A 14,569-nucleotide genomic window follows, 5' to 3' on the forward strand; every position below is an offset into this window, starting at 1 on the left:
GGTTTAGCATCATCATGCCCCTTGGTGGTGTTGTATCTGGTTGTTTAAAGGTGTATGGCACCTCCCCCTCTTTCTCTTGCTCCATATCTGTCTCCAGACATCTGAAGTGCTGCTCTCCCTTTGCCTCTGCCATAATTTTTTTTTTTGAAACAGGGTCCCACTCTGTCACCCAGGCTGGAGTGCAGTAGTGCAATCTCCGTTCACTGTAACCTCCGCTTCCCAGGTTCAATCGATTCTCCCACCTCACCTTCCCACGTGGCTGGGATTATAGGTATGCACCACCACGCCTGGCTAATTTTTGTATTTTTAGTAGAGATGGAGTTTTACCATGTTAGCCAGGCTGGTCTCAAACTTCTGAGCTCAAGTGATCTGCCCTCCTTGGCCTTCCAAAGTGCTGGAATTACGGGCACGAGCCGCCACACCCAGCCACCTTCTGCCACAGTTTTAAGTTTCCTGAAGCCTCCCCAGAAGCAGAACAGATGCCAGCACCATGCTTCCTATACAGCCTGTGGAACTGTGAGCCAATTACACCTTTTCTCTTTATAAATTACCCAGTCTCAGGTATTTCTTTATGTCAGTGTGAGGAAGGACTAATACACGATGATTGTACTGCATTTTAGTTTCTTGTTTGATATCTGTCTTCCCCACTATATTCTAATCTCCATGAGGTGGGGATCATGTTTGTCTTGATTCCTACTGCATTGCCAGAAACTAGCATAATGCCTGCATATAAATGCTCAATAATTATTTGTTGAATAAAGCAATAATAACTGATTAAACGTATTACTGAGTTAAAACTGACTGATTAATTGGATTAGCAATGACATGTTAATGCTGCCCCACCAAATTAAAATATGACTGTTAATATGCCATCCCAGTTTACTAAATGGTGAGACTATCCTTTCAACGTAATGGTGTTTTTCTTTCTTTAGATGATGTTTCATTTATCTCTATGATTTATACAATACTTTAAGAATCATGGCCTGGCACAGTGGCTCACGTCTGTAATCCCAGCACTTTAGGAGGCCGAGGTGGGTGGATCACCTGAGGTCAGGAGTTCGAGACCAGCCTGGCCAACTTGGTGAAACCCCATCTCTACTAAAATATACAAAAATTAGCTGGGTGTGGTGGTAGGTGACTGTAATCCCAGCTACTCAGGAGGCTGAGGCGGGAGAATCACTTGAACCCGGGAGGCGGAGGTGCAGTGAACCAAGATTGCACCACTGCACTCCAGCCTGGGTGACAGGGTGAGATTCCATCTCAAAAGAAAAAAAAAAAAATCAGATCAAATACTACACGTTCGATAACTTACTTATGTTTAATGCAAGATTTAATTAATAAAAATGTTAACCACCCAACCACCAAACCAGCCGACCAACAACTCTGTTAACTTTGCACCGTATGTCAAATACATTCTTATGTTAAAATAACTTCTTGGAAGTGTTTTTCTGTCAGTTATGACATTTTTATTCATTAAATCCATTGAAAATCTTAATTTTATCATGGAAATGTATAAGATTATTTTGTCCATTTTTGAAGCAGGGCATGCCACGTTACCCTCCACTCTTTCAGTATATTTCAGTATATTGAAACCCCTTCTCTAACAAAAAATACAAGAGTCATACTGCCAGGGGAGTCCTCTTGGTATTTTCAACAAGAATTTCTGTGATCTTAACGATCAATTTGCAGCAGTTACTTGATATGTGCATTTTTAGTTTGATTGACGCTTACCAATCAGACCTATAAACCAACCAGAATACTTGGAGAATGTTGTGGTTAATTTAATTTTCTGGCTCACAATCTCTTTTTGTTTCAACTTTAAAAAGAAAAACCTTTCTAAAATGTGTTAATCTGCATTCCTGCCCAATTAAGCAGAGTGTATGTATTGAATGTAATTAAATATTTTTTGACAGTACAGAACCTTGCAAAACAATAGAGTCATCTTTGAAAAGATTAGCTTCAATTCTAAGATATAGTGGTAAGTGGGAAGTAGGATTTGGATGTATACTGATATTGAGAGATATTGAAAGACACTGTCAAAATTATTCAAATACATTTTCAAATCAAGGTAATGCATACACATGTTTAAAATAGATTGAGGCCAGGCGCTGTGGCTCACGCCTGTAATCCCAGCACTCTGGGAGGCCGAGGCGGGCAAATCACCTGAGGTCAGGAGTTCGAGAGCAGCCTGGCTAGTATATTGAAACCCCTTCTGTACCAAAAAAATATAAAAATTAGCTGGGCTTGGTGGCCAGCCTGCAGTCCTAGCCACTTGGGAGATTGAGGCAGGAGCGGTGCCTGCACCTGGGAGGTGGAGGTTGCAGTGAGCTGAGATGGTGCCACTGCACTCCAGCCTGGGCAACAGAGTAAGACTCCATCTCAAAACATAAAAAACAACAACAACAACAAAAAACAAATCAAATAGATTGAAAGGTTTTTAAAAGAAAAACACCCCTCCATCACTTCACCCCGTTTGCTCCCAATTTTGTTTCCCAGAGACAGTCACTTTTAACTCTTTTAGCTGTTTTTCTGCTTGTTACTTTTTTATTTCTAAAAAATAGACTTAGTCATGTTTCACATAGCTATTTCTGTACTTAAAAACATATTTAAATCATTTATTGACTTTTAGGTTGCTTGTTTCTTAAAAAGGGTTTAAGTATAAATGTGTATTTTTAAATTTTATTTTTACTTTTTAGAGACAGGATCTCGATCATAGCTCCCTGTAACCTCGAACTCCTGGCCTCAAGTGATCCTCCCTCCTCAGCCTCCCAGAGTGCTAGGATTACAGGCATGAGCCACTGCGCCCAGCCGTGTATTCATTCTTATTATAGAAAGTGCATATATTTCCTTACATATAAATATATACCTGTCAAAGAAAGTTTGTACTTCTATAATATATAAATATAAAACATTATAAAATGCTTGAAAACCAGAAAAGTCTAAAGACTTTCTAAATTTTTGATACATGCTTAACTGTTTAAAGTATATAAAATTTTTATGTGCTTTAAAATAGATTAAAGGTATCATGAATTCTTTATTACGTATAGCCAAACTATTATAACATCCAACAAAAATGATGATAATTTCTTAACATCATATAAAGCCTACTATATATTCAAATTTCCCCAGTTGTCCTTAAAATGGCTTTTGTAGCTGGTTTATCCAACCTATATCATGGATTGGATCTTCCCTTCTCTTTTAATTTAGAACTGTCTCTTTTGCAGTATAGGCATACCTTGTTTTTTACATTTCTCTTTTTTTTGTGATGAAGTCTCACTCTATTGCCCAGGCTGGAGCGCGATGGCGCGATCTCGGCTCACTGCAACCTCTGCCTCCTGGGTTCAAGTGATTCTACTGCCTCAGCCTCCCGAGTAGCTGGGATTACAAGTGTGCACCATCACGCATGCATAATTTTTGTATTTTTAGTAGAGATGGGGTTTCACCATGTTGGCCAGGCTGGTCTTGAATTTCTGACCTCAGGTGATCTGCCCCTCTTGGCCTCCCAAATTTCTCTTTACTGCACCTTGCAGAGACTGTGGTTTTTTTTTGTTTTTGTTTTTGTTTTACAAATTGAAGGTTTATGGCAACCCTGTGTTGAGCACGTGTATTGGTGTCGTTTTTCTGACAGTGTGTACTCACTTTATGTCTCTGTGTCATATTCTGGAAATTCTTGCAATATTTCAAATACTGTCATTGTCATTGTGGTTATGGTGATCTGGGATCAGCGATCTTTAACGTACTATTTGTTTTTATTTTATTTCTTTTGAGACAGAGTCTTGCTCTGTTGCCCAGGCTGGAGTGCAGTGGCACAATCTCGGCTCACAGCAACCTCTGCCTCCTGGGTTCAAGCAATTCTCCTGCCTCAGCCTCCCAAGTAGCTAGGATTACAGGTGCACGCCGCCACGCCCAGCTAATTTTTTTGTATTTTTAGTAGAGAAGGGGTTTCACCCTGTTGGCCAGGCTGGTTTTGAACTCCTGACCTCAAGTGATCCGCTGGCTCGGGCTCCCAAAGTGCTGGGATTAGAGGTGTGAGTCACTGTGACCCCCCTAGACTGACTCTTTTTAGGGACTAATGCAGTTGGTGACTTTAAGTTGAAGCCAATGCTCACTTACCATTCCAAAAATGCTAGGGTGCTTAAGAATGATGCTAAATCGACTTTGCCTGTGTTCTATAAATGGAGCAACAAAGCCTGTTTATACAGGCACATCTGCTTACAACATGGTTTATTGAAATGAATATTTTATGGCCATTCTTGAGACCTACTGCGCAGAAAACAAGATTCCTTTCAAAATATTATGCTCATTAACAATCTACCTGGTCACCTAAGAGCTCTGATGGAGATGTTTACAAGGAGATTATTTTCATGCCTGCTAACACAACATCCATTTTGCAGCCCATAGAGTCATTTAAACTTTCAAGTCTTATTATTTAAGAAATAGATTTTGTAAGGTGATAGCTGCCCATAGATAGTGATTCCTCTGATAGATCTGGGTAAAGTAAATTGAAAACCTGAAGATCCACCATTCTAGATGCCATTCAGAGCATTTATCATCCATGAGTGGAGATCAAAATATTAACATGAGTAGGAGTTTGGAAGAAGTTGATTCCGACCCTCATGCATAACTTTGAGGGGCTCAAGGTTTCAGTGGACAGGCCAAGGGCGGTGGCTGCTGCAGGTCATCCTAGCACTTTCGGAGGCTGAGGTGGGTGGATTGCTTGAGCCCAGTAGTTTGAGACCAGCCTGGGCAACATGGCAAAACCCTGTCTCTACAAAAAATGAGGTGGGAGGATCACCTGAGCCTGGGGAGGTAGAGGCTGTCGTGAGCCATGACTATGCCACTGCACAACAGCGACAGAGCAACAACTCGTCTCAAAAAAAAAAAAAAAAAAAAAAAGACTTTAGTGGAGGAAGTACCTGCAGATGTGGTGGCAATAGCAAGAGAAACTGAATTAGAAGTGGAGCCTGAAGATGTGACTGAATTGCTGTAATCTGATGATCAAACTTGAACAGATAAGGGGTTGCTTCTTATGGATGAGCAAAGGAAGTGATTTCTTGAGATAGAATTTACTCCTGGTGAAGATGCTGTGAACATTGTTGAAATGACAACAAAGGGTTTAAAATATTATATATACTTAGTTGATAAAGCAGTAGCATGGCTGGAGAGGATTAACTTCAATTTTGAAAGAAGTTCTACTGTGGGTAAAATGCTATCAAACAGCATCACAATCTACAGAGAAATCTTCCATGAAAGGAAGAGTCAATCTAAGCAGTGAACTTCACTGTTGTCTTGTTTTAAGAAATTGCTACAGCCACCCCAACCTTCTGAAGCACCCACCAGCCTGATCAGTCAGCAGCCATCAACATCGTGGCAAGACCCTCCACCAGCAAAAAGATGATGACTCACTGAAGGCTCAGATGATCATTAGCATTGTTTTTTAGCAATGAAGTAGTTTTTCATTAAGTTACGTGCCTTATTTTTTAGACATAATGTTATCACACACTTAGTAGACTACCATACAGTATAAACATAAGTTTTATATGCACTGAAAAATCAAAAAATTTGTGTGGCTCTCTTTATCGTGGTGATCTGAAACCAAATCCACAATAACTCTGAGATATGGCTGTGCCTAAGATTAGCTCAAAGAGCTAAGGAGCCAAAACTATTTATCTTTATATAATCAATATATAACGTGGAGGCTGGGTGCAATGGCTCACACCTGTAATCCCAGCACTTTGGGAAGCCAAGACAGGCAGATTGCTTGAGGCCAGGAGTTTGAGAACATCCTAGCCAACATGGTGAACCTCTGTCTCTAGTAAAAATATAAAAATTAGCCAGGCATGGTGGTGCACGCCTGTAGTCCCAGCTACTCGAGAGGCTGAGGCACAAGAATTGCTTGAACCGGGGAGGCAGAGGTTGCAGTGAGCTGAGATCGTGCCACTGCACTCCAGCCTGGGTGACAGAGTGAGACTCTGTCTCAACAAAACAAAACAAAGCAAACGAACAAAAATACATAACATGGAGACTGGCATCTAGTAGGTACTCAAGAAATACCTGTGTAGTGAATCAACAATTTTGACCTCATTTCTTTCACTTTCTCTGGTTCATTGTATTTCTGATTCATCCCCTCCATTTTTCCTTAACAATCTGCAATTCCTCCTTAACCAAGCTATTATCAATGTCTATTGCTTTTAATTTTGCACTAAGCAATTTCCTAAAATTCAGGTTTTTTGAGTGGGCAACTTCTCTTTTCAGTACACACCATGCCTCCTAAACACTTCCAATCTGATAACTCTGATCACTGCATCTGAGATGTTTGCCAGTTACTATCTTAGTCATCTCATCACACCTAGCTCATTTCCTCCCAGAAAGCCAGTAAAATCTGCAGCCTAGGAGCTGCAGGCAAAAACTCTATGAGGAATCTCTGGGGTGTGCTTTCTTTGCTGTTGCATGATTCTGATCAAAACTAATCACAAGGGGTTTCCTAACAAAAAAGAAAAAGAAAGGAAGAAAGAAGAAAAGAAGGGAGGAAAGAATTGCACAAACCTACAGGATATTCTTAAATAGGTTATTCCTACTTCTAGTATTTTAGAGCACACAGTGATTTGCACACCACACCATCTCATCTGCAGCAGTGTAGTTTGGTGGCCGTGATCACACTAATCAAGAGCAATGGCAGCAGTGGCAATGAGCTGTATTGGGGATATGGAGAATGAGTAGGAATGTGAATATAAACCCCATGGAAAAGGGAATGTAGTTTAGCATTTCGTTTTATGTGATAATTCACAAAATTTCCAGAATCATCAGTCAGTGGGTCTTTCCATTATTGTTCTCAGCTTAGTCAGATGCAATAAAAAAAGAATGATTTAAACAGTTAAGGCAGCCAAGGGGGAACTTTTGGCAGTTTCCGATGCTTCACTCTGGCATTTAATTAGAATCTTAGGCTGGGCACAGTGGTTCATTCCTGTAATCTCAGCACTTTGGGAGGCTGAGGAGGGTGGATCACTTGAGGTCAGAAGTTCGAGATCAGCTTGACCAACTTGGTGAAACCCCATCTCTTCTAAAACTACAAAAATTAGCTAGGTATGGTGGTGTGCTCCTGTAATCCCAGCCACTCAGGAGGCTGAGGCAGGAGAATCGCTTGAACCTGGGAGGTGCAGGTTGCAGTGAGCTGAGATCGTACCACTGCACTCCAGCCTGGGCGATAGAGCGAGATTCTGCCTCAAAAAAAAAAAAAAAAAGAAAAAAGAAAAAAGAAAAAAAAACTTATTTGAGGGCAGGTTTGGGGGGCATGTCTCCCAAAATCTTGGGCTTAACCTGCACATCTGTGTTTTCATGTTGCCAGATTTGAGCCTGTTTCCATGCATTTTGTTTTATTCCACCCTTTCAGAGGTTCCTCGTGAATATGAATAAAATCTTACTTTAATAGATACACACATTTTATGAAGTGCCAATATTAAATCAACTTTGGGAAAAAAATCAGCCAGAGAGTACATTGTGTAGACAGCTTAAACACACCGAATAAAATGCTTTTAACATCATGAACTGAAGAGGCCATTTAACTTAATCATTGAGGGCTCACTTTATTCAACAGCAATGACCTATTTAGAACCATGACTCAGACAGCTTCCCTTGTGAGCTTCCTTTCCTTGGAAGAAAAGAAAGAAAGAGAGAGAGAGAGAGAGAAAAGAAGAGAGAGAAAGGAAGAGAGAGAAAGGAATTTTAAAAAAAGCAAAAAAAAAAAAAACAGAAAGAAAAAGAGAGAAAGGAAGAGAGAAAGAAAGAGAACAAAAAAAAGGAAGAGATGAGAAAGAAAGGTAGTTTCTCGGGGTTCAAAGTAAAAAATATTTTATTTAAAAAAAGAAAGGGAGAAAGAAATGGAAAAAAGAAAGAAAAAGAGAAATGGAGGGAGGGAGAGAGAGAGAGAGAGAGAGAGGGCTGTGTAGAGTCTCCTTTTTTTCTAAATATTTTAATCCCATGTCTTCAAGGGCTCCAGAAGTATTATACAGTTATGGGTTCATAATGCCTCTAACTCACAGCATGACAAGATTATGTAGGTGAGCTATTTCCCCATGTTTTATAGAGTTCTTTCATACACAAATTTAATTTTAAAAAATCCTTTCTAGCCCTCCCTCCTTCATTTAACTCTGTCACGGCTCCTTTTGATACCACGATTCCTTCTCTTCCACCCTAACTTGGCTCCTGTAGTTCAAGTGCTCCTGCAGGCTCCGCCTACCCCGCCTCCAAACTGCTCTCTCCTCTCTTTCAGCCATTCTTCCCTCTTGTCAGTTTCATTTTCCTAAAACACAGCTCCATGATGTCATCTCTGCTCAAATACCTTTGTGTCTCCTGTTTGCTTTGCTGAGCAAGTTCAGCTCTTCACTGAGACTTTCAATGTATTCTACACATCAAACCCCGTGTTTTCATTTTTTTTTTCCTACTACTTCCCTGTTTTTGATTAATTTCCTTCAGTCATGCTGGTCCACTTATGTCCGGTGATCCTACTCTTTTCTTGATTACCCCATTCCATATTTTTATTTTTATTAAGTTTTATTCTTGTTGTAGGTTTTGTGGAATTTTCTTCGAAGCCGTCACCTATTTATGAAGGATTATGGCTAATTATTAGTGGGGGATAGGTTGTGGTATTGTATTAAATTTTGGTGGGGTTTTTGTAGGTTTAATTTTTTTTTTTTTTTTTTTTTTTTAGACAGGGTCTTGCTCTGTCACCCAGGCTAGAGTGCAGTGGCATGATTTTGGCTCACTGCAACCTCTGCCTCCAGGGCCCAAGCAATTCTCCTGCCTCAGCTTGGATTAGAGGTGTGTGCCATCACGTCTGGCTAATTTTTGTATTTTTAGTAGAGACTGGGGTCTTGCCATGTTGGCCAGGCCGGTCTCAAACTCCTGACCTCAAGTGATCCACTCGCCTCAGTCTCCCAAAGCGCTGGGATTACAGGCATAAGCTACCGTGCCTGGCTGGCTTAATGGTTTTTTAAATTTATTTGGAGGGAATGATCGTTGGTTTTGGGTACATGACAGTGATAGCAATGGAGGAGTACCTAGAGGCTTGGGGGTCAACTGTTGCCATTGGGGGGCCCTTGCTCTCTTTTCTGTGTTAGTCACAAACCCTTCTATTCCAGGCAAAAGCTCACCCTCCCCTCTCTAAGACTATCTGAATCCTAAGGAATCCTTCATTCTTTGGATTTCTTTAAATCCAAGGAAACAGTCTTGCGTGGAAAGACCTATGGGGCTCTTCTTAGAGTGCCAAGCATGAAATAAGAGAAGGTGTGTTCCTGGGAACAAATTCCTGGCAGAGTAATAACATGATGATAAATGTACTTTAAATGTAAGTTTACTGAATGACTGACAAATTGTATTATCACTACAGGAGAAAGGAGAAGTCACTGCAGCCTCAACCTCCTGAGCCCAAGTGATCACCCACCTTAGCCTCCTGAGTAGCTGAGTCTGCAGGTGTGCACCACCATGCCTGGCTAAATTTTAAATTTCTTTTGTAGAGACACAGTCTCACTATGTTGCCCAGGCTGGTCTCAAACTCCTGGCCTCAACAATCCTTTCATCCACTGCAGATATTTATTGCAGTTTCAGACTTTCTTCTATACCCATTAAAACAAGTACCCACTAACTGTTGGGTGCCTTTTCCTTTTACATTTTTTTTTCCAGCTAGTGTATATTCTGCATGATGGAAAGATTTTGGAGAGCCTCTAAAACTTATTTCTAAAATCTTGCCAATCCTTATTTTTTAAATTTTATTTTTTCATTGATACACAATGTTTTATGTATTTACGGAGTACATGAGTGTTTGTTACATGCATGGAATGCGTAATGAGCAGGTCAGGGTATTTGGGGTAGCCATTGCCTTGACTGTCTATTATTGCTATGTGTTGGGAACATTTCAAGTCTTCTAGCTACTTTGAAATATACAACACATTGCTGTTAACCATCGTCACTCTACATTGCCATTGAATAGTGGGGCTTATTTGTTCTATCTAACTTAATTGATAACCTTTCATGGAGAGGCTGAATGAAGAATGAGTGAACAGAGTGGGTCCTATGAAGGCCTTTATCTTTTTTTTTTTTTTAACCTTACTCATATCTTGTATTTTATTTCTTATGAAAATGGCTACCCAAAGAAGTCATTGTAGCAGCCTACTATCCTAAGGCAGCAACTATAATGTAAATGCTAACAAACTCACTCCATAAGACCAAAAACCCTTCCCCAGGGCTGTAATGGGCATTTAAGTTTCCCAAACCCAGTGACAACTAATGATTTTTATTACCTATCAAATGGAAACAAATGGATTTTAATAGTTCCCCTACAGCTGAAAAACTCCACAAACAATACATTGCCTCTACCTACATGATCCGTTGACTCATGCCAGAAATAGCTTCTAAAACATTTACAACTGTGATGTTCAAACTGGGCTCTGGCTACTTCTGGTGGTTATTTGGTGTTATGCCAAGGCATATTGGAAGGCCTTTATCTTTTCTAAGGAAAAGGAAATTTTAAAAGCTAAGTGAAATTTTTTTCACTGTTCCACCTCAGCTGTGTTGCATTCACTTCCTCAGTCCCCCTTGAATCTCCTATGAGGAAGCCCTTCTGCCTCAACAAAGAGGGCACTCTTCCCTCACTCAGCACCTTTCTCTCCACCTCTCAACTAACCACCTGGTGGATGTGTCCTTGGGTGTGACCAGGTGGGCTTATTTACCATTTCCCTCTGCCCTGTCCTCTCTTACCCCAAACTAATCAAAGACTTCTTTCTAATTTCTATATAAGAGGACCATGCACTTGTTCAGTCACCAAATATTTATTCCAATTTGTTATGGACCAGGTATGGTCTCTGCCCACTTCATGCTGACTTCCTGGTTGGGGAGACAGGCAAATAAAAAATAAGCCCTAAGGTAAACATTGCAACTTGTGGAAAGGGCTCTAGTGGAAACAAGGTATGGATATACAGATTATTATTTTTTTTTTAAGGGACAGAGTCTTGTTCTGTCGCCCAGGCTGGAGTGCACTGGTGCCATCATAGCTCACTGCAGCCTTAACTCTTGAGCTTAAGTGATCCTCTTCCTCAGCCTCCCAAGTAGCTGGGATTACAGGTGTGCACCACCATGCCTGGCTAATTTTCGTATTTTTAGTAGAGACAGGGTTTTGCTATGTTGGCCTGGCAGGTCTCCAACTTCCGACCTCAAATGATCTGCCCACCTCGGCCTCTGAAAGTGCTGGGATTGCAGGCATGAGAAACCATGCCCAGCCGTCTATGTGCAAATTTCTTCTTGGCATTCATTTGGGAATTTTAGAGTTGTCACTTTGACAGACTCCATAGCAAAAGCACAAGGTAAACTATTTCTTTTGCGTAATAAACCTGTAAGGCAGTGTCCTACAATAAAATGCTAAAATGACGTATTAGCTAAAGACCACTCCAGGGTCATTAAAACTTATGAATTTCTGGAAATTACTTTGAGTATTTTAGCTTTCTAGGATGTTGTTTTATGCACCAATGTAACAGTAACATCAAATGGTGGCTTAGTGATGCATTAACAGCAACAAGTTAATTCTGATTTTTATGGAACACAATTTACTGCTAGATAGCCATTTAACACATAGATCTACTATGTTGTCTTCAGAGTAGAGGGAAGTGCACTGTTTTGTAGTCAGAGTCCTTGTGGCTCCACTTTGGGCAGCCGAAACAGGTGGATCACTTGAGGTCAGGAGTTTGAGACCCGCCTGGCCAACATGGTGAAACCCCGTCTCTACTAAAAATACAAAAATTACCCGGGCATGGTGGCAGGTGCCTGTAATCCCAGCTACTTGGGAGGCTGAGGCAGGGGAATCATTTGAAACCAGGAGGTGGAGGTTGCAGTGAGCTGAGATCATGCCAGTGCACTCCAACCTGGGGACAGAGCAAGATTCTGTCTAAAAAAAAAAAAAAAAAAAAGTCCTTGTGGCTCTAAGCCAGCCTATGATTATTACACATATTTTTATGAAATGTGGCTGCTATTTTTTTCCCTACCCGGGCATTGCATAACGATAACAAGCACAAGTATGAGAGATTAAGCTTGTGTAATAGACTAATCCATTTAACTTAGAAAGCCAAGCTGTTCAGGGATAAGGAATACAAGCTAGGTCAGTACGGCTGAACAAAAACAAATTCCGGATTGCTTTTATTCACAGCAAATGTACATTTCAAGTAACATTCCACGAACATCATCTTCGTTAGGAAACAACTCTTCTTTCCAGTTTATGTATTTCTGTCAGATCTAAACAGTCTTTTCACTTAATTATTAAGCACTGGCAGATTTGGAACTCCAAGTTAAAACTGGAGGTGTTCTTCCTATTATCTAATAGTTTACATTGTTTTTAATAGAAAAAAAGGCAAAGTGCTGAAAACGCACTCTTAAGAGTTCCTTTTCTCTTCCCTCTCCAGATTTTGTACTTGTCAATGAACCTGTGTAAATGTCTTACTGACGTGCCTGGGTGCAGAGGATGGATGAAAAAAAAAAAAAGGCAGACGAATAAATAAAGGGAAAGCTTCCTTTTCAGAAGGTGCCTGGAAAGATGAGTAGAAAAGGATTAGAACAAGGTGGGCAAAGGGGTTTTGCTGTCTGAAACAAGATTGGAAGGAAGCTTGGAGAAGAAAGATTTGGTCTGCATGGTGTCTTGGAAGCATTCTAAAAAGAATGTTTTAGAAAGGGGAGATCATTAAAAGGATTCACGCAGCCATTTGTATGAATTGGAAAACCCGGGAGCATGTCTGAAATGTCCTGTGAGTGCTGACCTGAAATGCAGGTCACCGATGCCCCCAGACCTCAATGCGGTCTGAGCACAGTTACATGAACAAACCTTTCCAGCCAGCGTTGAAAGATCATCGCCTCCGATTATCTGCATCTCACCCATGGACTGGTCATTCTGCAAAAAAGAAGAAAAAAAAGGGAGACAATTTTACCGCACAAGAAAACCTTTAAAGCACATTTTCCTGTCTACCCAGTTAGTGGCCGGAATGTGCCTTACAAATATAGCACAAATAGCTAATAGGGATTCATGGTTGCCTATGGTTACCAAGAGCCATGCTCCTGCTACTGCCCTTGAGACAAAGCTTTCTAATGGCTGGCAGGGAGAGGCTGGGTGTGCAGGGGGAGTGGGAGAGAGGAGAGAGGACAGACAAATCTAACATGAAGCAAAACACTGTGGAAGGTGTCTGAGCCTATCCTGGAGCAGAGAAAATTGGAGAAGACAGTCACGCTTCTGTGCTTTGCCTACCTAGGGGTGGACTGAGTATGTGTCAGCTTTGCCACCAAGCCCTGATTAAAGATCTGCAGTGGAGAACAGTCAGATTCTGGTTCCCTGAGAGACTGGAGGCCTCCTCTACTCCCCGCCATTGGAGATCCAGCCCCTCATCTGACATCCAGGGCAATTCTAACAGGCCATGAATCAAGAAGTATTGCACTTAGACCTTGTGACATGAATGATGAGGTCTCAGCCAATTTCTGCAGTCCTAAGAATATGACACTCAGAACTATATGTGTGTGTGTATATATATATATACACAAAATATATATAATATACAAAATATATATATACAAATATAAGTGCACACGTGTGTGTGTATATATATGTGTGTGTGTGTGTATATATATATATATATATTTTTTTTTTTTTTTTTTTTTTGAGACAGGGTCTCACTTTTGGCCAGACTGAAGTGCAGTGGGGTGATCATAGCTCATTGCAGCCTCAATCTCCCAGGCTCAAGCAATCCTTCTGTCTCGGCTTCCCAAGTAGCTGAGACTACAGACAGGCACATACCACAGTGCCTGGCTAATTTTTTTCTTAATTTATTTTTATTTTTAGTACAGAAAAGGTCTTGCTATGTTGTCCAGACTGGTCTTGAACTCCCAAGCCCAAGTGATTCTCCTGTCTTGGCCTCCCAAAGTGCTAGGATTACAGATAGGCGCCACCATGCCTGGCCTCAGAGCCATATTTAGAAGACTTTTCATTCAAATCCTGTTAGAGTTTATGATCATTTACTTTCATCATGTTTATGTATGGTATATTATCCTGTCCTAATGAAACCTCACAAAACAAACAAACAAACAAAATGGATTGTTACATAGTGACCATCATGATAGAATGACACAGAGGCAAAACAAGAAACAGAACCAGCCACTTGTCTCCCAGCCTCATTACAGACCCACATTAAAGGAACCAAAGCCGATATATTCGGGCAGTCTGCTTCATGACCAAGCAAGAATGCTGTGATGTTGCAATCCCTTGATTCTAACAATAACCTTGGGGAGAAAAAGACAATATACGCACCATATGTGCTACATGCTGAACCAGGAAACGTCTTTAGTTACTGCTGTGGACAGCTGTCACTTTTGCTAGCTCAGCACCTTTCCTCCTAAAGAGGCCCTCCCTCTTCCTGGGGGGAGTCCATTCCACATGGTTCAGGTAGGGCCAGGCCTTCGCAGTGCAGGCCAACCAGCTAGGCCTGAAGCTATACCCAGTCTCAGACTTCCCAGCTACTCAGGCCAATTCCCTTAGGAATTTTCTTGG

General features: G+C 40.9%; 1 protein-coding gene across 9 annotated transcripts in view; it reads right to left on the bottom strand.

The window, feature by feature from the left end:
- Positions 1–14,569, bottom strand: part of PRTFDC1 (phosphoribosyl transferase domain containing 1) — a 163,604-nt gene that overhangs the window by 69,400 nt on the left and 79,635 nt on the right. For all 9 annotated transcript variants that reach the window (XM_063607298.1, XM_063607300.1, XM_063607296.1 and 6 more), the window contains one exon: positions 12,860–12,925. In XM_063607298.1, the coding sequence (XP_063463368.1) occupies positions 12,860–12,925 (66 nt within the window). The remainder of the gene's footprint in view (positions 1–12,859; positions 12,926–14,569) is intronic.

The sequence above is a fragment of the Pan paniscus genome, chromosome 8, assembly GCF_029289425.2.
Source record: "Pan paniscus chromosome 8, NHGRI_mPanPan1-v2.0_pri, whole genome shotgun sequence".
Lineage (NCBI taxonomy): Eukaryota > Metazoa > Chordata > Mammalia > Primates > Hominidae > Pan > Pan paniscus.